The 24280-nt window shown below is 39.2% G+C and overlaps 1 protein-coding gene across 4 annotated transcripts in view; it reads right to left on the bottom strand.

Moving 5' to 3' along the window:
• The window catches only part of TNNI3K (TNNI3 interacting kinase), a 298830-nt gene that overhangs the window by 36756 nt on the left and 237794 nt on the right, over positions 1 to 24280 (bottom strand). For 3 of the 4 annotated variants that reach the window (XM_046645714.1, XM_046645712.1, XM_046645711.1), the window contains 2 exons: positions 14844 to 14903; positions 11639 to 11808 (listed from right to left, as the gene is read on the bottom strand). In XM_046645714.1, the coding sequence (XP_046501670.1) occupies positions 11639 to 11808; positions 14844 to 14903 (230 nt within the window). The remainder of the gene's footprint in view (positions 1 to 11638; positions 11809 to 14843; positions 14904 to 24280) is intronic. The other variant, XM_046645713.1, reaches the window with a different exon arrangement.

The following is a 24280-nucleotide window of genomic DNA, read 5'->3' as shown; positions in this document are numbered from 1 at the left end:
TAATTCTCCCTCCTTATTAGATGACATTCAGGGACATGATTAGGAGGTATACCAAGTTCTTTCACACCCTCAAATCAATGTGAATAGCTCTATATTTTCTCTCTCAACTCCATACTCCATCACATTAAGAAATTTTCTGCTTTTGTTAATTAGAAAAATTTATGGGCACCTCAAGAAGATCTGAGCTTAAAAAGAAAGAGATAAAAGGCAACTGACAGGCATCCTGGCACTGGCTTAGATTCTAGCTACACTCCTTTGGCTTTTATGTTTTTCCAGTGCAGACCCTTAATGAGCTTGATAACTGACCTTCAGCAAGTGAGTGTCACAAAAATTATACATCCCAGAGGTGATAACTATCCTGAGAAAAGCAGCTGTCTTGTCTCTAGATTAGGCAAACAACATCTTACTCTCCTCATTATACAAACAATGTGAGCAAAGCCCGCAGAACTTAAGCCAAGTGAGTCAGTAAGGCCTCTCTTTGTACAAGCTCAGACGACAGCACTGAAGTGAGAGTTAGATACCAATGTGATGCTCTGAAATGCATTGAGGTCTTTTGTAAATTCCACAGATGTCATATTTTAAATCAATAATCTTTAATAAGTAAGAAACAGTTCAGAAATCCAAAGATGATATATTTTTATTGTTTCCTTAATTTTATAAATCTTAAAATTATTTCTATGTAGAATCAGCTAAGAGAGTCTAGGCATTCACTGTGTTTATGAGTGAGAAAGGGCAGTCTTGTTGAGATTGAAAAACTCATGAAATCCTCATCATTAGATCGTCAGGCTTTTTGTTGCCTCAAAATGGCAGCAAAAGGATTCTCTTAAAAAATACAGTGAATGCAATTGATTACTGTAGTGGAGAATATATTTAATGAGGAAATTAAAAATAAGCCTAGTTTTACAGTGTACTTAATTCAATAAAGAAATCATACTAAAGTAGAATTATCCTCAAAATTGGTCCCCAAATGTCTAGAGGGAAAGAGTTTGTCGTTTTATATGTTCTGATTGGGTTTTTGCTGCTTCAGAAATGTGGCCACGAAGTTAGGCTGGCTTCCAGAGACATCCATTAAAGAAGATAAGGGGGCAGGGTTAGGCCACAGCATGCTGGTGAATGAGGCAGGAGATGTGGAGTTTGCTGTGTTGAGGTTAGGTCTATATTAGTGCAGGCAGCTGATTACAAAGATCTGTTATGAGCAGGCCTAAGCTGAGGTAAAGTGGCTAGTTTCAGAGGTAGTCAGAATGAGAAAGGAAAATTTCCCTGCAATCGAACTTTATATTTGCTATAGACTGAGAGTGCACTATGTCCCATTGGATCTGGCAGAGCTTCAGAGGGAAGTGGTTCAGCACTGTGGACAGCTCCCTACTGATTCTCCTCAAAGTGCAGACCAGAGGTTAGACGTTTCTGCTTCTTAAAGATGGTTCAAACATGCTGGTAAATCATAGTCTCCAGAAACAGCATGGTATAATGGAAACACTACCAGACAGGCCCAGATTCAACCATTAACTACCATTTTCCCACTACATAGTTTCATACAAATTACTTAAATCATTTGGGTTTCGATTTGATTTACATGAAAAATGGAAACCATGAGGCCTACTTTACAAGACGGTTATGAGGATTAAATGGCATAATATTTGTGAGGACCTGTCATGATCATTCATTCATTCCACAAATAGGTATTTAGCACCTACCATGTGCCAGACATTGTTCTAAACATTGGAGATACAGCATCAAAAAGGAGAGAAGTTTATGTTCGCATGAGGCTTAAAATTTAGTAGAGATAATAATGAAAAAGTAAATGATTGGCTAAAACTATAATTACAGGTGGATGTAAGTGCTATGAAGAAGCTCTCATACTGATTCTTGTTGGTCTAAAGTTTGAACTTTACTGGACCAGCTGGGGGAAACCCAGCGTGGCCCAAGCAAGGTGGGAGGTCAGATAAGAAACACTGGTATAAAGCCAAAATCCTAAAAGATAACCCCAGGGTGAACCAGCAAAAATAAAATCCACTCTATATAGGGAGATCCAGTGGATAAGTGCCCTATTTTATCCTTGGCTCCAGGTAAAGTGAGAAAATGAGAAAATGAAATATTTGCCCTGAGAAGTCCATACACAAGGCCACACACATATAAGTTTTAAAAACAAAAATATTACTACATGAGTTTTATGAAAAACTCCAAGTTGAAGTTTTAAAGTGGTCCTGTGGGGTTAGTGTTCCTAGATGATCAGCAAGAGCCAAAGCAAACCATCTGTGAAGTAACTTACACCAAATAAGGGCCAAAGAATTGGCAGAGATAAAGTTCCAAGGAACAAGATCTCACAATAGGAACAAAAATTTCTAAATACATGATGAAACCAGGTGCAAGAATTAGCAGAAACAACAAACTACACAGTTAGATCTACAAAGACTGCAGAGATTAGAAATATTGGATATTCAGATATAGAATATAAAATAAATATGTTTGAAGAAAGAAAAGAATCAATTAAAAGTATGTGGAAGGAACAAGAGATTTCCAAAACTGTCCAGTCTAATTGCAAAAAACCACAACTTTTAGAAATGGAATAGAAATTAGAGATGAGTTGAAATAGAAATGCAGTGAACAGAACAATATATTAGATCTAGTTACTGAAAGAATATGTGAACTGGAAGATAGATTTGAAGAAATTACCAGAAAGTAGCATAGAGAAAGTAAAGAGCAGGAAATATTTAAAAAAATAGATTGAGAAATATGCAAACGTGAAAAATAGTGTGAGAAGATCTAAAATACTTCTAGAGTTCCAGAAAGAGAGAATAAAGAAGATGTGGTAAAGAAATATTAAAAGAGATAGTGGCTGAGAATTATCCAGAATGTATGAGTGATGCCAACCCTCTGATTCTGGACACCCAACGAATCCAAAGCAAGATAGATAAATTAAATCCATAACTTCACACGACATATTTAAATTGTAATGTACCAAAGACAAAGAGAAGCTCTAACAGCAGTTAGAAAAGGCAGATTGAAAATAAAAGTAATGATAATTAGATTCACAGATGAAATTTTACCAGCAACAAGGAAAGTCAGAAACACGTGGAATGCATCTTGAAGGTGCAGGGGAAAAGTAAACACCTCAAATCCCATATCCACTAAAATATCTTTTAAGAAAGAGGGAAAATTAAGATGTTTTCAGATGCTTAGTTCTCTAACAGAGTCATGTTAAAGTAATTTTTAAAGATGCACCTGAGGGGCCGGCCTGGTGGCGCAGCAGTTAAGTTCGTATGTTCCGCTACTTGAGGAAAAGGAGAATGATCTAGGAGGAAAGTGTGAAATGTAAGCATAATTAACAATGAAACAGTTAATATGGGTAAGTCTAAATAAACCATAGCTGTATAAAATAATAAAATAATATCTAGGCTGTCAAATTAAAAAAATCATGATGAAACTAAAATAATGGACAGAAATATAGATTTCAGGAAGGAATAATTTGCAACTAAAATGCTCTAAAATCTCTCTTTTGTTTGGGAGTAGGACAAATATATTAAGTATAGAATTTGTTAAGTTAAATAATGTGCTAAAGTTTTTAGGATACCCACTAAAGAATAGAAAACAGAGTGCATATTCAAATAATACCAAGGAAAACAAAAAAAAAGGATAGGGTGAGAGGGGTAAAAAAAATCAAGAGAATAAAATAATATGGTAGAAATGAATGCAAATTATTTCAGCAATCACAATGAATGTAACAATCAATATGACAAAAGGTGTATAAGAATCTCACAGAGACTACTCTAAAGTCTAACTAAGAGATATTAAAGAACATCTAAATAAATGCAAAAATGCACTATGTTCATGGGAAGGGAAACAATATCATAAAGATATCAGATCTTCCGATATTCATTATAGGTCTAAAATATCTATAAGCAGGGGCCAGCCCGGTGGCGCAGTGGTTAAATACGCACGTTCTGCTTCTTGGCAGCCCGGGGTTTACTGGTTCGGATCCCAGGTGCAGACACGGCATTGCTCGGCACGCCGTGCTGTGGTAGGCGTCTCACGCATAAAGTAGAGGAAGATGGGCATGGATGTTAGCTCATGGCCAGGCTTCCTCAGAAAAAGAGGAGGACTGGCAGTAGTTAGCTCAGGGCTAATCTTCCTCAAAACAAAAAAAATCTATAATCAAAATCCTACTTTTTGTATGTGGAAAATGCAAGCTGATTATAAAATTTAAATGGAAGAGTAAAAAGCAAAGAACAATCAAGAATAGCCAAAATGAGACATGCCCTACCAGATATTGAGACATTTAATAGTGCTACTATAATTAAAATTGTGTACTACTGACACAGGGATAAATAAATATCCCAATGGAACAGAATAGCAAAACTGAAAACACACCTATCTAAATGTAGATCTCTGATATTTGAAAGAACTGGTATTACAGATCAGTCAAGAAAGGGATGCCTATTCTTTTTAGGAAGGAAGGAAAAGAAAGTTCATGATCATTCTTTCATGTTTGTTCATCCTTTTCTCTTTATACCTGGACTACGTCTTCATCATCTGCCTCTTCAGTGAAACCTTTCTTTCTTTTGAGGAAGATTAGCCCTAAGCTAACATCTGCCGCCAATCCTCCTCTTTTTTCTGAGGAAGCCTGGCCCTCAGCTAACACCTGTGCCCATCTTCCTCTACTTTATATGTGGGACGCCTACCACAGCATGGCTTGCCATGCGGTGCCATGTCCGCACCCAGGATCCGAACCGGCGAACGCCAGGCCGCTGAAGCAGAACGTGCACACTTAACTGCTGCACCACCAGACCGGCCCTGAAACCTTTCTTAACCACTTCAACACAAAGCAATCTCTCCTTTTTCAAACAGATTGGGAATGAATGCGTCAGTCACTTCTCTCCTCACGCATTTCAGGTACCTACATTCTATCTTTTGTTTGTTAAAAAGAAATAAGTGGATATTTAATGCCCTAATGGTGAGGGAGTGAGGGGGAAAAATGTTTGAATTATCACGTGGTTCACTATTTTTGGATAAGAGTAGACTTGAACTTGACAGGAATGGAGGGGTCAAAACTTGAAGTGCCAGAGTTTTACTCACTTAAATGCAGAAATGCAAAGCATGGCATCCATAGCCCAACCAATTTTCCCCTAATTTATTACAAATAAAAGTATTTAATATTCACCACATACGGTTAAATTATAAACGAGATATTGTAGGCACCTGAATAAAAACAAAAGAAAAGACAATTTCTGTTCTTAAACTACTTGTGAGTTAATGGGGAATAAAGATTAAATAATTATAACATAAGACAAGATAACGTAAGTGCATAAAGTAGCACAAAATACTACGGCCTTTCTTAAGGCATGGGTGGGCATGGGGTAGCCCCAGAAAAAGCTCTCTCGGGACATAGTGATTAAGCTGATTGAGATATTACAGGGGGCTGATTAATATTTTAACAAGATTGGGGGGGTGTCAAAGTTAAAAACAGTTGGGATACAGGGACAGGTCAACAGTACAGTAAACACAGGGTGTGCACACGAACCAGCAGAACTTCTGGTTTTTCTTTAGTGTGTGTCACCAGCGATTCCATCACTGTTTTGTGCAGGATAATTCTTTATTATGTAGGATTCTCCCAAACACTGTAGGAACTTCAACATTCTGGCCCCAGCCCACTAAACATCAGTAGCACCTCCCTAGTCACTGTGTCTACCAAAAAATGCCTCACACAGTTCCAAAAACCCCAGGATGCAATTGAGAAGAGAAAGAGTGACAGTATTATTCTGTCTGGAACCACTGGAATGTGTCATGTTCAGTGGGAGTTAAAACTGGAAATGTGTATCATTGATCATTTGGGATTCCAGAATGACATAATTTCATTTCATTTTAGAGGCAATGGAGAATTATTGGTGGTTTAAAAGTAGAGTGAATGATGTAATTGGAGTTCTACAGAAGGAAAATTCTCCTGGCAGTAGACGGTTAAGTGGATTAGGGCATAAGGAAGCTGGAATGGGAGAGAAGTTAAAGACTTTACAAAGAAAGCAGCGTGGTGTCAAGGTTGGACACATGAACTGAGGTTAACTCTGTGTGTGAGTGTGTGTGTGTGTATAGTGCGTGCGTGTGAGAGAGAGCTGGAGCCATGGATTGCATGAAATCACAAGTAAACTCATGAGGAAGAGAGAAGCAGGGTGGGAGGAGTTTGAGGTGGTCATGAGCTCACTGTTGAAACTGTGGTGAGCTGGCAAAAGAAATAAAATGGAGATGAAGAAAGAATTGGAAGAAAAGAGAACATTTAAGGAGCCTGAGGGAAGTTTTAGTGCCAAACAAGCATGAGGAGAGGTGGTAGTTTAAAAAGGGCAGTATTTGACTTTTGGTGATAAGGAGGAGACACCACTCCTGTTACTCTGTTCCACAGCAGCAAATGGACACAGTCCCCTCAGCGCTCTCTTTTTCTCATTCCTCCCAGCAACATCAGTTTCGTAGTGCTATCATCTTACACAATTGCTTCATTGCAGAAAAACTATGTGTAAATTAAAATTTTATAACTTATATTCAACTTTTATAGTTGAATTGCATTCTAAGTACACTAGGCAAGCTTTCTATTTAAAGGAACCCTTTGATGCACCCTTTTGTAATGTGAAAAATTAATTCCAATGTATCCGTTTTACAGTTCTGATCTCTGGATCTCTGATTCTCTTCTGGACAGCTAACTAGGTCACAGCTTTCTATTCTCAGAGCCCAGCCCCACACAAACACTAATTGGTTTTCGGATCTGAAAGGTTGTGCATCACTTTGCCATTTCTAAATTTACATGATGTAATCCATGTACAAGATGGCAGATTTCATACCCTGTGGGAGGAGCAAGTGCCACATGCTTAGTTTTCCAAATATATCTAGAGACATAAAATATTTTAAAAGAGGCAGAACTTCAGGAACGCCTTCCTCAATCTCAGATTTCAGCAATTTGTAGTTTTAATAGAAATTAGTGCACTTCTATTACTTATGGAGAAAATATCTGACACAATTTCCCATCTTGACATTTAATTTATGAAGGAAAGTAATAATCATTAAAAACAAATATGCAAACAAACAGCAACCAAAACCTCCATCAAATCAAGCATTACAAAACTACGGACTGTAAACTCCAGAACCAAAAACTGAAAAATAAACGCACTATTTTAAAGACATTGTTGAGGGCTCTGAGGCCCAGAATTGGAAACATTCATTAGGTAGGACTGTAGGCCAAATCTTGTACCCTTTTATTCACAGGCATGAAGCCAGGCTAAAAATTATGCCTTGTGTGATTTCAACGAGTGAGTTAGAATGCCTCTTAGATCAGAGGTTACTAGTACATTACAAGGACTTTTGGGAGAGACCATACAAGTAATCGACCTTCAAAATGATCTCCTTCGGTCACAGCTGCTGTTTCACGAACCTCTGCTCTCGCTTTTCTCTTCTGTTTATCCCATCAGTTGCATCCCCTTCCCACAGAGTGACTGGCAGCTTAGCACTGTAGCACTCTGGTCTAGCACGCTTCTCGGACTTGGATGTATATTGGAACCACCTGGGAAACTTTGAAAGCTTCTGACGTGTGGGTGCCACTCCTGCAGATTTTGGTTTAAATGGTCCTGGGCATTGGTATTTGTAAAAGCTCCCCAGGTGATTATTTTAACTTGCAGCCAAAGTTGAGAGCCACTGTCTTCCAGGCTGTCAAACTGGCCCTCCCAGAGTTAGCCCATCAGTTCCTGTGTCGTCTGGCTCTTTGACTTTAAAAACCTATTGATCTCTGGTCTCACTTGCTCAGTCTTCTATATACACAAGCTGAATAGGCAGGCTTGGGAGGAGGAGCTGAATTCTTTCCCTGACCAACTTCCAGAAGAAGCTGGAAGAAGTCCAACAGATACAAGTATTGGCAAAACATATGAAGCTTCTGAAAAGTGCCACCTCTTGTGCCAGAGAAATTCAGAAAGCATGGGGGAGTGCTGGGTGAGAAGTCGAGCTCTGCCTCCATAAACCTAGAAAGCTACTTACCCTGTCTGAGCCTCAGTTTCCTCATCTATAAAAATTGGCATATCTACTTCCTGAGGCTTACTTAGATGACTATTCAGTGTCTAAGATAGTGTGCAGCATGCAGTGTATTCTCGATAGTGATAGCAATTTAAATGGAAAGAATAGAGAAAATAGTTGAAGCTCGTTCACTGATTATGCTCCAAATTAATAATAATTAAGATTTATTGAGCCAATTTATCCAATTCTTCACAAAACAAATATTTATTACATAGTGACTTTATGCCAATTATACCGCTAGATACCAGGGATACAGTTATAAATAAAACAGACATGATTCCTATCTTGGTGTACCTTACAGCTTAGCTAAATGGTTTACCTATTTCTGGAGTTGGTTTCAAGCAGTCCAAAGATTGAGCTCACCAGAGGGATGGGAAAACTCACAAACTGAACTTCAAAGCCCTCTCACAGCAAATACTCAGGGTGTGTTAGGTTGTTAAGAGAGATTTGAACCAAGTACACAGACAAACACTTATCAGAGTTCCGTAACACTTGTGAAGGGCCCGGAGGGTATAAAAATCCTTGTGAGAATATCAAAGGGAGAATCTCAAAAATTCTGATTTTTTTTTCACTCCATTCTGGCAGTTGCATGAGCGGTGGTGTACCTCTCTACGTTCCCTCTACCCCCAGCTCACCCAGTTGGGAGCGCTGCTCTCCCTCCCATGCTGTGTAGCTGTCTATGTATTGTAAGTTGAGTGACTTATCTACATTATAGGAACTTGTGTCCTTTGCTTGGGTCTGCTGGCATCTTTTAATCACTCACTCACTCCTGTGACAATACTGTCTCTCTAAATAACAATTCTAAGAGCTGGTATTATTATCTGTGTTTTACATATAAAACCTCGGTAACTTGCCCAAAGTCATTGAGCTGGTAAATGGCAAAGTCGAGATTGAATGTCAGATCTGACTCCGCAACTCATCCTCCTAACCTCTGCCTCAAGTGCACAAACCTCAGGTGACTGTGCTTTGGAAATATCAAAATCTGACTGCTCAGAGAATTAATTTTAAAATCACAAGCAGAGAATGAGAAGAACAGATGGAACTAGAAGATGACGCTGTGACCGAACCTAATCTAATCTTGGCCTATGAACCGCTTAAGAAATTATGTGAGAGACTGGAAGCCAATAAAGAATTGTGTCCAGTTGGCCTGGTTATCAATCAAATCCGCTGATACTTAAGATCATGACATTCTGTAGACTAAAATCTTCATGATTCAGACTCCCATCTATTCATAGCTGCAGCTGCAACTCTTTTGTCAGACCAGGAATATAGTACCTATGGCTAAAAAGGCAACCGTAGCAATTTGTAGGTGGGATAAGAGCCTTGCTAACTCCGGATAATCTTTCCCCACCTTCAAGATAAAAATTTTTACTCTGATGATGGAGTGTGAATGTGTGTGCGTATATGTGTGTGTGTGAGTGCACATATGTAACGACTCACGTGCAAATGCTCGTGAGCTCATGTGGAAGGACAGAGATTTCAAGCCAGTCTTTTCTGATTTTCCGTGGGTTGGAGCACGCACTTCCTAGAGTATCCATCCAGTTCATACACATGACTGCCTTTTCTGCTCCCCATCCAGAACAGGGCCCCCAGCAGACATGTTTATATTAATGAAACATGACCCCACCTCCATTCCAACCACATTTGCTTAGACCGGAAGTGTCCATTTGATCCAAAAAAGGCCAGTCAGTCTCTCTTATGGCAGACTGCATTTACTCCTAATTCATCATGCTTTTTGTGTCTACGTTCTTTGGCACGTGACTTTGCAGTTCCTCCCACTGGAGGTTGAGTATAGTTTCTCTCCCTATTGATGTTGGACTCAGCTATGTGACTTGCCCATGGGATGTCAGAGGATGCAACTTGAGCAAAAGCTTTAAATGTGCATGCGAAGTTGGGCTTATCCTATTGAGTTCCTAACCTTTGCTCATGAGAAGAACATGCCTTAAGTAGCTGCCGGTCCAAGGAGTGGGAGAGACACGGAGCTGACCTGGGTACAACCTGCAGATCAGAGTGAAGCCCACCTAAAACCAGCCCACAGACACATGAGCAAGAAATAAATACTTATGGTTATATATCCTTAAGTTTGCATACAGGTTTATGTAGAATTATTATGGCAATAGATGACTGATGTGGCTCTCCTTGAAACTTCCAATTAAACTGAGAGGCAAAGAGACTATTGGGAACTGGGGCATGTATACGGCAGAGCTTGCTATGGAATAACACTGAACTTTTTTTTTCTCCTTTTCTGACTTTCCCCTTTGCTTACATTTTTTTTTTTTTTGGCTTTTTTTCATTGAAGTGAAGTTCACATAACATAAAATTAACTCTTTCAAAGTGAACAATTGAGTAGCATTTAGTACATTCACAGTGTTTTGCAGCTACCACCTCTATCTAATTCCAAAATGTTTTCATCACCCCAAAATAAAACCTTGTACTCGTTAAGCAGTTACTCCCAATTTCCCCCTCCCCCAGTCCCTGGCAAGCACCAATCTGCTTTTTGTTTTTATGGATTTACCTATTGCTATGGACTGAGTTGTGTCCCTCTTCCACAAAATTCATATGTTGCAGCTGTAACCCCATATGTGACTGTATTGGAGAGAGGGCCTTGAAGGAAGTGATTAAGGTTAAATGAGGTCAGAGGAGCGAACCTTGGTATGACACAACTGGTACCCTTATGAAAAGATGAAAAGATGCCAAAGCTCTCTCTGCCGCTTGAGGGCCCAGTGAGAAGGTGGCCATTGGAAGTCGAAAAGATGGCCAGCTGTAAGTCCCACCAGAACCTGACCATGCTGGCATCCTGATCTTGGACTTTCAGCCTCCACTGTGAGAAAATAAATTTCTGTTGTTTAAACCGTTCCATACATGGTTTTTGTTATGGTAGCCTGAACTGTGTAATACACCTATTCTGGATATTCATATAAATAGGGTTATACAAAATGCGACCTTTGTGCCTGGCTTCTTTCATTCAGCTTGCTTTCAAGATTCATCTACTTTGTAGCATGCATTGGTACTTCAATCCTTTTCACGGCTGAATAATATTCTATTGTATGGATACAACATTTTGTTTATTCATCCATTGATGGATATTTGGGTTATTTCCACCTTTTGGCTATTGTGCATAGTGCTGCTATAGACATTTGAGTACAAGAATTTGTTTGAGTACCTGTTCTAATTCTTTTGGTTATATATCCAGGAGTGGAATTACTTGGTCATATGGTAATTCTCAGAATTCTGAACTTTTGGTGCTCAGATCTTCAAAGCTGTTTCTTGGTTCCCACACAAGGAATTATTCCTTGAATTCCATAAGATAACCCCAGAATACTTCCAATAAATTCCTTTTGTTGCTGTAGCTAGATGATTCTTCCCTAAGCTAGAATTAATTGCTGTTACTTGAAACTTGGAGAACCTAAACTAATAGACAATGAAATTTCTAATTTTTGGTCATAACATTATAAGAAAAATGAGCTCAAAACTCCTTTTTCAAAGTTTGCCACAGGGGTAGTAAATCCCCTGTCAATACTAACCAAGTCAGATGACTATTTTGATGAGATTCTGGAATCTGACTTGACTAGGGGACTGTTGCTTAGATTACACTTACCTTTGGGAGCAGGCAGCATAGGACCTTGCATTCAGAGCGTATTCCAATTCAAAACGGCTCCTTAAAGCTGCCACATGGCTCCGGCCAGGCCCTCCTCGGCTCGCCAGGCAATCAGAAGAAGAGGAAGGCGAGAGAGACCCGCTGCTGTTACTCGATGCAGGAGACATCAGCTGAATGAAGGAGAGGCAGCGTCAATCCTTTAATAAATCCAAGGGCTTAAAGGCATAGAATATGCATTTATTTTAACTTTCTATTCTAGGATTTCTCATATTTTAATTTCTATTCTTCTCAGCTTGCTTCTGGCTTTTCCTTTTGGCCTCTGATGGCAACAACTGGCTAGCTTAATTTACTTTTTTGACTCAGTTCTATGCTGAAAGCTGGCCCAGTAAACTTAGGCTCATCTTCCAGAAAATACAGTAGGCTCAAATCTGATTCATAAAATAGATATTTAGAAGGTTATTATTTAATGGGTAAAAGATCCTCTACATTTTTCACTATGATGATAAGATTTCTGGCAGAGTTCCTTTAAATTGTAACTTAAAATTATTCCCTTTCCATGAGATTATTCCCTTTACATAAAGTGGATTTGCACACTTTTCCAAGGATACATCTGTTTTAGGAAATGAAGGATGCTTTACTGTTTGGCAAGCATGAGGACTAAATAGAGTTGTTGCAAAAGCATTTTTAAAAATAGTTACAAATAGTTAAGTATAGTTGGAAAATAGAAGATGGAAGAAAATGAGAAAAGAAGAAGAAAAATAGAAGATTAGTTTTCTTGAATTTTTGACAACCTTACTGTTTGTCCATTCTACCTAACGAAACCGAGAACATTAGTGCTTTTGACATTATAATTTCATTAGACATGTAGACAGTAGACTTTGGTTTTAAAAAAACAATATATATAAATTCTAAGTTCTTCATAGTAGACAGGACATTTCTAAGTAAAGCTCTGAGAATCATGTGATTTCAGTGTTAAAATGAGCCTTCAAACTTGTCAATGATTGAATCTCTTCTGTGCATCCTTTTCAAGTCAGCTATGCAGGCTGATGGGGAACCTCCAGTGATGGGGAACTCATTGCTTCTAGATCCGTTCATTTATCTTAGGACAGCTCTCATCATTAGGAAGTTCTTCCTCATAATAAAGCAAATCTATTATTGCACTTCATTTCCATCTGTTGCCCACAGAGAACAAGGCCAATCCCCTTGCCATATGATAGTTCTTCAGATGTTTAAAAACAGCTGTTGGACTCATCCTAATTTTTCCTTCTCTGGGACAAGCATCCCTGGTTCCGCTAATTGATTCTCACATAATGATTTTCCATTCATTCACCATTCTGATCTCTGTTCCTTAAAATTTGTCTTCCAGTTTTAACTCTCCCTTTCAAAGGACATAACTGCGTACTATTTTGTTTGGCTATCTCAGAACGGAGAGGAATGATTACATCCTTTTTTTCTGTAGCAAGACAGCTACTTCAAATTCTAACTCCCAAGAGCTTATTATGCACCAACATTCATGATGTTCCTAAACCATATCTCCACCATTTAATACTTTTACTATTGTTCCTTTGACTCTGGTGAGTGACATTCTATTTATTCCTGTTAAATTTATTCTAGTTAGACATGTCATATTACTTTATCTTCCAAGATATTCTAAAATCCTGCTTTTGAATATTCGCTGTCTCTCTCAACTTTGTTATATTTGCAAATGTGATGAGCAGCACCCTCTTGACCTTGATCTAAACCACTGACTAAAAAGTTAAAGAGTAGAGAGAATAGAGCATCATGGAACTCCATAAGTCAAGCCCCTTAAAGTTGATTCTCTTCCATTAATTAGTGCAACCCAGTTCAGCAAATTCTCTTTGCATGTAGCCCATAGTTATTAATCTTTTCCACTAGGGGAGATTGTGTTAAGAGGCCTGGTCAATATAACAAGACAAGATAGTTTGGCAGATCCTACCATCGTCCTGTTTCTGGAATCCGCTCTCTGATCTAATTGGATGTATCCCCAGACTGGGAGCAAATTTGCCCTGTCAAACACAAAGGTTCAAAGTGAGAGGATACTTGGAACTCAAGTCTTAAAGGCATCTGCCAGCATCCAAGGCCTCTGGCAGGTGCTCTGGTTGGTAGGGGCTGCTGAAGCCCCACCAAGTATACTACTACTTCTCTCCACTATGTATATTTCAGGACTGAAGAGAAGAGAAAGGAAGTTTTACATCTAAAGACTGAAACATCCCTCTACAGAATAGGCTTACTTTTCAGAAGTTCTAGTAAACAGTCATGAGACAGAGCCACTCACTGCAGGCTGCAACTGCAGACCTGGAACCCTTTGCCAACAGACGAGGTTCCAGTGACTCTTACTTGAGAATTTTTTTAAGGACAGAAAAGTTTCTTTGAATGGTTCCACTTTGGGATTTAGTTGTGCAATCTCAGGTTGATGCTGTTTCCCCCCATTTTTGCCCCTTCCCTTCACATACGCATGTATACATGAGCCTATGTGTGTAATGTCCATCCTCCTTTCCTGTGGCTCTCATTTGCACTTGGGAATATATTATTATTTTTTAATTAGTGCTCATAATTTAGCTCCTTTGACTATCTTCAAATGCTATCCCCTGACCAGGTGTATAGAAAATTAAGGCAATTATGGAGAAAATTAAAGCAAACATCTCCTTGATATTAAGGGAAGACAATTTCATTAGCCTGATTAACAACATATATCACTTTATACAACATGTGTGGTATAAAAGCCATGCCTCCCAATTAATTTATGCACTAATTTTAGTGATAACTTTTCTTTTTCTTGTTGAACATAAATAAACAATGGCTTAATCTTTTAGCTTATGTTTCACGTATGCAGGGATTTGTGTATGTATAGAAAAAATTGATTTAAATAATTACCTTCTAACATATTTGTCATATTTTCAAATTCCTACATAACAATTTTTTAAGCTGGGTATACCTGTGTTCATTTGCCTGCCTGACTATTTGTTGGAAGGCCTCAAATTCATTCTGAACTTGCCTTTGCTCCTGCAGATGCAGTCAATTCTGCTCCACCCTAGGAACTTAATGAACAGAGTAAAAATATGCAGGGAGTTATGGGCCCTCACACTTACATTCTCTCCACAAGCACCATTTTACCTACATTCCCCAACATCCTTGGGTAGTCACGGCTTCTCTAAGGATGTATTTCAGAAGCTAAAGTTCTTACCTCAATGTTGCACAGACACTCTTCTAACTTGGTAACAACTTCAGAAAATTCTGGTCTTCCCTGTAAATAAAGAAAAGAATTTTTTCCTAAAGAATAAAAGGGAGGCAACTCTTTGGATTTTAAAATTGGGTATTTGCATTTGTAAAGAATGAGATTAACAATAAAGTATATTTTTTTATTTCAAATACACTTGTATTGAGGCGTTAATTGAATGTTCATTTGCTGCTCAGGGAAGAATGTTGAGTTTTCCTCTGATAAGAGTTTCAAGTCAGAATTTGCAACTACATTCAGATAATGAAATAGTGGAAAAGCTTTAATTAGCTTTGCCTGTTTTTAAATGGCAGGTTTTCCTCTTCAAAATGAAAGAATAAAAGTGAATGCTAAAAACTATTAACTATCTCAGCGCCTTATAATATACTGTCCAATGTGTCTGTAGGAAAAGAACTACTCAAGCTAAACTTTGAAAATAACGTCTCAGATTCAAAACTAAGATATATAGAAATCTCATGACGATGACCTATTTTAGGGGTTATGGTAAGCTTTTTATTTTCAAAAACTGTGATTACAGATATTGTTCATGAACCTCTGTGTCAAATGAGTTTGGTTAAACAAACATGTACTGTATTCTGATTATATTCCAAGTTTTGTTCTAGCTGCTAAGGATATAAAAATGTCTATGGATCTATGGAAAAAATTCTTGGAGATTTTAGAAAATGTTGGTCTCTTCTGAAGGAATTATATGCCTCCTTTTGTCATATCCGGAGGACTACATAACCCATCATTTCTCCCTTTATGAAACTTTCACTGCCAGGAGGTGGATAACCCAATTTAACATTCAGGTGCAGTAACCAACTAATTTAGATTCTTAGTAGAACAATTTCTTCCTTAATATCTAGCCCTCCCCTGAGGACACTGCTTTCCCCAGAGCCCTCTCAAATGGAAGCTGTTTTCTGTCCCATATTCCTTGTACCTCTAGGTTGGTGGAGGTGGCAGTGGGGTGAGTGGGGGTCTGTATCTTCGTTACTGTCATTGCAATTTCCAAATGGCTTCTCTTCTAAAAACCACCAGCTTATAAGGCTATTCTACTGAGTCTCTCTCCTGAAGGTTTTAGCATTTGGCTCACTGTCATATTCTACAACACCACTCAGTGCTTTTATTATCCAAGTAGATAATCATGACAAGGGCCTGATCTCTGGGTTCCTTTGTCTCCTCTTCTGCAGTGGTCTTATCCTCCACCCTCCCTTCGTCACTTAGCTCCTTGGTCATACCCTAGACCCTGTTATGAACAATGCCTGCAACCCCTCCATGCTCTCTAGCCTCTCAGTTTCCATCAGATCACTTTCTCGGTTCAATCTCCTTCCTTTCTAGCTACTTCTTCTGGAACCCTGACTCCAACAATCTTTGATCACACAAATCATCTTACCATTAACAAAACCCAGCTTTTTATTGTGAACATTTCCAAATATACTTTAAAGTAGAAGAGAATAGTACAATAAACTCCATGTATATATCACTCAGCCTTAAAAACCATACTTTTGCTAATATTGTTTTATCATCTCTCTATCTGTCGAATCTATCTCCCTTATTTTTTGTTCACATTACCATCTTCTCACTGTCATTCACTCATCTCATTTCTTCCCTCACTTAGCTCAGATTTCATTGGAAATCATAATCACAGCAGGTTTGTTTGCTTGAAGAACCAGAGGACAGAATCCAGGGCAACCAGAGCGATTGGCTATGGTTTTGTGACACATTCATCACAAATTTACTGGTTTAAAACAACACCTACTTATTATCTCACAGTTTCCATGGGTCAGGAGTCCAGTATAGATTAATTGCGTCCTTTGCTTAGGGTCTCATCAGACTAAAATCAAGGTGTCAGCTAGCTCTGTGATTCTCATCTGATCCTCAGGGGCCTCTTCCAAGCCCACTGGTTATCAGAAGAATTCATTTCCTTGTGGTTGTACGACTCAGGTCCCTGTTTTCTTGCTAATTGTTGTTTGGGGTTGACTCAGCTTCTAGAGGATGTCCACAGTTCCTTGCCACATGGTTCCTATATGCAGTTCACAACCTGGCCATTTACTTTCTCCCAGACCAGCAAGGGCATGCTTCTCTTACTTCTTCCTCTGTGACCAACTGGAGAAAAATTCTTTGCTTTTAAAAGGCTGATCTGATTAGGTCAGGTCGGGCCAACCCAAGATTATCTTCTTTTTGCCAAATGAGGAAACATAATTATGGGAGTAATATCTCACTATTTTCACAGGTTCTGCTCACACTCAAGGGAAGGGGATTATCCTTGGCATGTACACCAGGGGGCAAGAATCTTGGGAGTCGTCCTAGAATCTGCTTATCACACATAGACACTAGAAAACAAGAGGAGATCCTGGAAGAAGAGTCTGAGACAGGGAGCCCTAGAATCTGCATATAAACTCTTTCTAAATCTCTGGCTGACCTCTGAACCACATGTGCAAGGGGCAGACTCTAAGCAGCCCAGGTAGGCTAAGAAAAGTGAACTGAGATTAGATTTTTTGTCCAGTGCAAGGACATTGTTCTATTTCGTCAGACTGGAATTATCTAACTCTTATTCTCTAACCGTGGAAATCCTCTGCTCTCTTCAAGGCCCAGCTCACAAGACACAACCTTTTAAAGTTTCCAAGTGATTCCACAAAATAATTTTTCACTTTTTTGTTTTTTTGTGAGGAAGATCAGTCCTGAGCTAACATCTGTGACAATCTTCCTCTATTTTGTATGTGTGACGCCACCACAGCATGGCTTGACATGCGGTGTGTGGCTTTCATGCCTGGGATCTAAACCTGTGAACCCTGGGCCACTGAAGTGGAGCACACAAACTCAACCATTACACTACCAGGCCAGCCCCAATTTTTCACTTTTATTTAGATTTGCTTCATTCTTTCCTGTTCTATAACTATGTATTTCCATGTCTATATCACTAGCTAGAAAGTGCTTTGAGGGTAAGCAATGGTTTATTTACTCCTGTATACCTAGCATCTTCCATTGCACAGGATAGCTTAGTTGAGTTCAAATTTGTTACATGAAATTACATCATACTAACAAAAAATTATTTAGAATCTGACTACTTCTCATCCTTGTCTAAAATATCATCATGTCTGGCTTGTATTATTATAATTGCCTGTATTATAATGCCTTGTATTATAACTTTTGCTGCTTCTGTTCCTTGCCTATTAAAAGTACGTTTCCAACATGGCAGCCAACCCACAGCTAACATCATACTCAATGATGAAAAACTAAAAGCTTTTCCTCTAAGATCAGGAACAAGACAAGGACGCCCAATCTCACCCCTTTTATTCAACATAGTATTGGAAGTCCTAGCCTGAGCAATTAGGCAAGAAAAAGAAATAAAAGTCACCCAGATTGGAAAGGAAGAAGTAAAACTGTCACTATTTGCAGATGACATAATATAATACATGGAAAATCCTAAAGATTCCACCAAAAAACTCTTAGAACTAGAAAACAAACTCAGTAAAGTTGCAAGATACAAAAATCAATATATAAAAATTTGTTGTGTTTCTATATACTAATGACAAACTATTAGAAAGAGAAATTAAGAAAACAATCCCAATTACAATTACATCATAAAGAATAAAATTCCTAGGAATACATTTAACCAAAGAGGTGAAAGACCTGTACACTGAAAACCGTAAGTCATTGATAAAAGAAATTGAAGAAAACACAAATAAATGGAAAGATATTCCATGCTTATGGATTGGAAAAATTAATATTGTTTAAATGTCCATACTGCTCAAAGCAATTTACAGATTCAGTGCAATCTTTATCAAAATTCCAATGGTATTTTTCACGGAAATAGAATAAAGAATCTTAAAATTTGTATGGAATCAAAACAGAATAGCCAAGTGATCTTGAGAAAGAAGAACAAAGCTGGAGGCATCATGCTCACTGACTTCAAACTATATTACATAGGTATAGTAATCAACACAATAGCCAAAAGAATCATTTCAAAATGTACTATAGATCAGGCAATGCCACTCACAAAAGCCTCCAATTACTCTTATCTTACTTGGATGAGAAACCAAAGTCCTTGCATTCATCTGTAAGAATAGTAAGAGCAGCCTGCCCCTGCCATTCTCTGGCTGTCTCTTCCTCTTGTGTACTCCACCATGCCGACCTCCTCAGTCCAAGCACTCTATGCTTTCAGGGACTTTGCATTTGCCATTCTGTCCATCTGGAGTGCCCAGCGCCTTCACCTTCTCCAGGTCTTTGTTCAAATGCTACTTTATCAGAGAGTTTTTCCTTGTCCACCATATTTAGAACCCCCAAGCTAATGCTATCTACTCCCTTTCTTGCTTGATTTATTCCATAGCACTTATCATCAGGTGACTTAATACAAATCTTCAATTTTATTTGCTTATTGTTTATGTCCCTTCATAGGATATCTACCCATGAGGGCCGGGATTCATTGTTGAACCCTCCTCAATCCCCAGGGCCTTGAGCAGTGCCTGGCCTGCAGAAGGTGTCCAAGAAATACTTGTTGACCGGAGGATAGTATTCATAATTTTATGTTTTATTTATATTTTATTTAATTCTCAAACTATCTTATTGTATGGGTAGAGGGTTCTTATAATTTGTTTCAAGTTTTTTTTTTCAATTAATCAGGGAATACATTATAAATGAATGGCCTTTTTTTGAACATTAAATCTAAATGGTGTTAATATTTCATTGGAGGGCTGAAAAAACAACAAAATAATGGTAAAATTTAACATTTACTAAACACTTAGAGCATTTCATGTAACTCTTACAATGCTCTTAATGTAGGCATTTATTATTCCTATTTTAAACATGAAAAGGCAAAAAATAAGAAAAAATAAATAATTTCTCTAAGATGGTATTCTCTAAGATGGTCATTACAGAACTGAATCAAAGCCAGGTAGATCTTGTGATCTTGGTTCTTCTTCATACTCCCTCTTTAAATGTGGCATCTAGATCCGTGGGGAATACTCAGTTGCAATCATAGAAAATGCAGTGCCTGAGATGAGCTTCTGCACAGCAGAGAGAACACTGGACTAAGAGTGGATAGACTTGAGGTTAAATACCGAATGGCTGTGTGACTTTGGATGGTTTATGAACCACTCTGAGCTTTAGTTTTCTCAGCCTCAAATTGGGTTGCAGAATTAAAAGAGTTAAATAAGATAATGCGTGTGCAAAAGCTCAATACTGTAAAGTATTTTACAAAGTAACTATGTTTTAATAATCGATATTAATGGCTGTGCCCTGGATGTCAGATCTCTGAATGTACGGTCAAATGCTTTAACAGTTCAGTTTAAATTCCATACAAATTAAGGATTCTAGCCATTTCATTTATCTGACACCTTGTGAGAACCTAAGGTGCTCAATAAAAAGCAGAAATCATCAAAATGCCTATGAGCTGAACATACTGAAGTCACGGATAATAACTGCCACCATCATGACGTGCCCTTGTGTCTACTTTCCTTTCAGGTGGATGGCTCATACTCTTAGCCATCATGCTGCGGTTGGTGGTGGCTTGTCCTGCGTCATGTGCTGTGTGTGCCAAAGATGTGACCCTCTGTCACCAGCTAACCTATATAGTAGGTAATAAAACCGACAACTCTAAAAAGTGTTTCATGTACCTAGCAAATTTGTTGCCATGCCTTTCATTGTACTACTGCTCTCTAGGCTCAGCCTGAAAGAGGTAAACTTTTAAAGAGTAAGCCTTGCATGGTGACTAAAGAATGATAATATTATTTCATTTTCTTGGTGGTTCCTGGTGGTTCATTTGGTTGCTGGTGGTCTCACCAAAGCTGTTTTAAGACATTTAGAGGTAATTGAGATATCTTGCCACTACAAAAGAATGCCACCATTTCATGCAGCTACACACATTTTTTTAATTAAAGAAAAAAATAGATCCCTTTAATTATATTTTTGTCCACACTTTGTGCAGGTTTGAACCCTACCACTGGCTGGAGGAAATATCAATGAATCGAAAATCTGAACTGCAATTGTTCAGCATTAGTAAGATTAAGTGATGTACCAGCAAAACAGATTATTATCAAAGTGCATCTAATTTTGAAAGTCTGGTCTTTTTTTATTGGTGGCAAATGAGCTGTAGAAATGCTAACAAGATGCACTGCCTGTATTCATTACATATTGCTTGCTTAAGTCAACAATTTAATAAGACACCTTATTAACAAATTTGAGGAGAATGTGATTTACATCCTGATATCCAAGGAAAGATAAACAAGCTATAAGCCCTGCCAACGGAAAATTTTCAGAAACAAGTCTGAGTTAAGATGGAGTGAAAGAAGATGATTTCTTTTATTTGTAAAATCCTATGGCTCTCTGAGAATTAAGAGGTAGCTGTTATTGTCATCCCTGACAGAAGAGAGACAGCTTCAAGGCTAGTTGGTTGCATACTGTTTCCAATCAGTATTGAAAACACTTAAACCCTAAACTCTCATCCTTTCAAGTGGATTTCCTGACTACATATTTTTTCTGATCAGAGATAGCTGATGTCTGCAAGAAAGAAACATTGTGCATCTACATTGCTGCACCTCTGCAACTGTATCTCCCTTCTCATTTACAGAATAACACATTTGCGAAGTTAGATTTCATAAACACTGAAAATTAAATGGATGATTTGTGAGTGGAGACTCTGTCTACTGCTGGACAAGAAGCAACAGACAGAAACAATAGCCTGCTCCCTCAGGGTTGACAAATCCCTAGAGGATGGGGGACCCATAAAAGCAAAACTCCCTCAACCCATGCCAAAACAATGATGATAAGAACAAAGTGCCAAACCGGCCAGAATTAATAGAAGTCAAATAATCAGTAATACGTACTACAAAAAATACCATGATTTACGCTTGCTTGTGCTGCAGAGATGGGAGCAATTCTTCCAAAGGAAGGCACTCTGAAAATCCTTTGTCTTTTACTTTTTTTTTAATCTCTTTATTTCAGTGGTGTTGTCTGAATTTCATAAGGGAATAGTGATTTGCTTCTCCCACGGTCGATTGTTCTAATATCACCTGCAGACCTCCCAGGGACAATGGACTCTTCCATCCTTATGACACTGTCATCCGCAGTCAAAACAATTTTAGCATGATAAAGATGTGGCACAATAACTCCTGATTATAATACATCTTTATTGAGTTAAAGTGCTTTGATTTCTAATGACAGAGCAGTGATAGCGCTGAGGTGATTATGGTGAAGGGATTTAACAGTTGGAAGCCCTGAGTACCACCTGTCATCACATGATGGACTTCATTGGAGGGAACAGATAATAGACAGGAGGCCAAGAAGGCCCAGACTATAATGAGAACCCCACTGACAGATCCTCGGGTTGTCTGGAGAGAATATAGATCCTTACCAAGTTGCCAACTTTTAGCCTGGAGCTAAAAAGCAGAAACCAATGCTCCTTCTCACTCCCCTAACCCCAACCCACACCTTTATGTTTGAGAGAAAAGATGATTGACTTCACAGCATAAATATACATTGCTGGTGGAAAACTGTTTAGGAAGCCAGACGCAGAAGCGGCTTTGGGTGAATCTGTACAGGGCCAGCAGGGCTGGAGCAGGTCAGTACACAGCCCCACAGAGAGGAAGCCTAAAAAGCCACCTTCAGAAAACATCAATGATGATAATCCCAAACAACGAATTAACTTTGACATCTAAAGGAACAGATGGGTTTATGTTTCTCAAACAAATATGACATAGTAACAAAGAATATGAAAATCCATCATTCTGATAAAGAGCTGGCTTCCCCCTCAACTAAGGAATCAGAGAATTATCTTCCTTTTGCATATTGTCCTTACCCAGGTGATAAGCTTGCTCAGAGGGTAGAGATTATCTGTGCCCTCCACTGTACCCACCTGCGTGTACCTTGCTTCTAGTTTGTGCTTTTCTTCCCCACAGCAGCTCCTGTGACCACGAGGGTTTTAATCCTCACTGACGGATACCTCTCCTCTATAGAGAGCACAAATCTGTCTCTCCTGTTTAATCTTGCCCTGCTCTCCTTGAGCAGAAATGGCATCGAGGATGTTCGGGAAGATGCCCTGCATGGCCTCGCAAAGTTGCGGACGTTGCTGCTGGAGCACAACCAAATATCCAGCTCGTCGCTCACTGATCACACCTTCAGCAAGCTTTGCAGCCTGCGGGTGCTGGTGCTCAGCAATAACGCCCTCCGCACCCTGCGGGGCTCCTGGTTCCGAAACACCAGGGGCCTGACCCGGCTCCAGCTGGATGGGAATCAGATCGCTAATCTGACAGACACTTCCTTTGGAGGCACACATCTCCACAGCCTCAGGCATCTGGATTTATCTAACAATTTTATTTCCTACATTGGGAAAGATGCCTTCCGGCCCCTGCCTCAACTGCAGGAAGTGGACCTTTCCCGAAATAGGTTGGCCCACATACCGGATGTTTTTACTCCACTGAAGCAGTTAATCCTTCTGAGCTTAGATAAGAACCAGTGGAGCTGCACTTGTGATCTCCACCCCCTCGCTCGATTTTTAAGAAGCTACATTAAGTCTTCTGCCCACAAGCTCAGGAATGCCCAGGACTTAAATTGTCAGCCCGCCACCACAGCCGTGGTCGCTGCAAAGAGTGTGCTAAGGCTGTCTGAGACCAACTGTGATTCCAAGGCTCCCAACCTCACTCTGGTTCTAAAGGACAGAAGTGCCCTCCTCCCAGGGCCGGATGTGGCCCTGCTGACTGTCCTTGGCCTTGCAGGTATGCCATGGAGAAGTGCCCTCCTCTTTTCCCTTCTCTTGTCCATAAGCCTGTTTACACTCAATGATGCCTTTCTCAGGCAGCTGGGGAAACTTGCCAGGGCTGGTGGAAGAGAGGTTGTCAGTAGATGCGGGATGATGTTGGCTGATTTGGCACAGGTTGCAAGAATTTCCTGTTGCAGAGAAGCTAACATAGAGGAAAGGGTTTTGCACCAGAACTCAAGAGCTCTAGTCCTGGTATAACTAGCACTGTGATCGTAAGTTCATTTGCTATTTAGACTTCAGTTGTCCTAGAGTATCTGTGTTTCATCAATCATCCATTCGCCGAGGAGTACTGGTACATCCATTAAGACGCTAGGAGACAGGGATTAAAGGAGTTTGAGACCCAGTCCCTTTCCTCGAGGCACTCATCTGTGTGCCTCTCCATGGTGTAGTAAGCATCAGTGGGCTTTACCAAGTGCATGGGGAGATGCTATTATGACAGCCACACGCATCCTACTCTATAGTGCTTGTATAGCACAGCGACTGAGTGCATGAGCTCTGCTGTTGGACTACCTACGTTTGAATTTTGGCTCTGCTCTTACTTGCCATGTGACTTTGGGCAAGTTATTTGACCGTTCTGTGTCTTGATTTCCTCCTGTTTGGAGTTTTGAGTTCTTCTAAGATTTCTGTTTGTTCAACTCTTTCAAAAACTTGG

This window comes from Equus quagga, chromosome 18, assembly GCF_021613505.1.
Source record: "Equus quagga isolate Etosha38 chromosome 18, UCLA_HA_Equagga_1.0, whole genome shotgun sequence".
Classification (NCBI taxonomy): Eukaryota; Metazoa; Chordata; class Mammalia; order Perissodactyla; family Equidae; genus Equus; species Equus quagga.
Note: the sequence above shows the minus strand (reverse complement) of the source record. Positions and strands in the feature narration are given on the sequence as shown.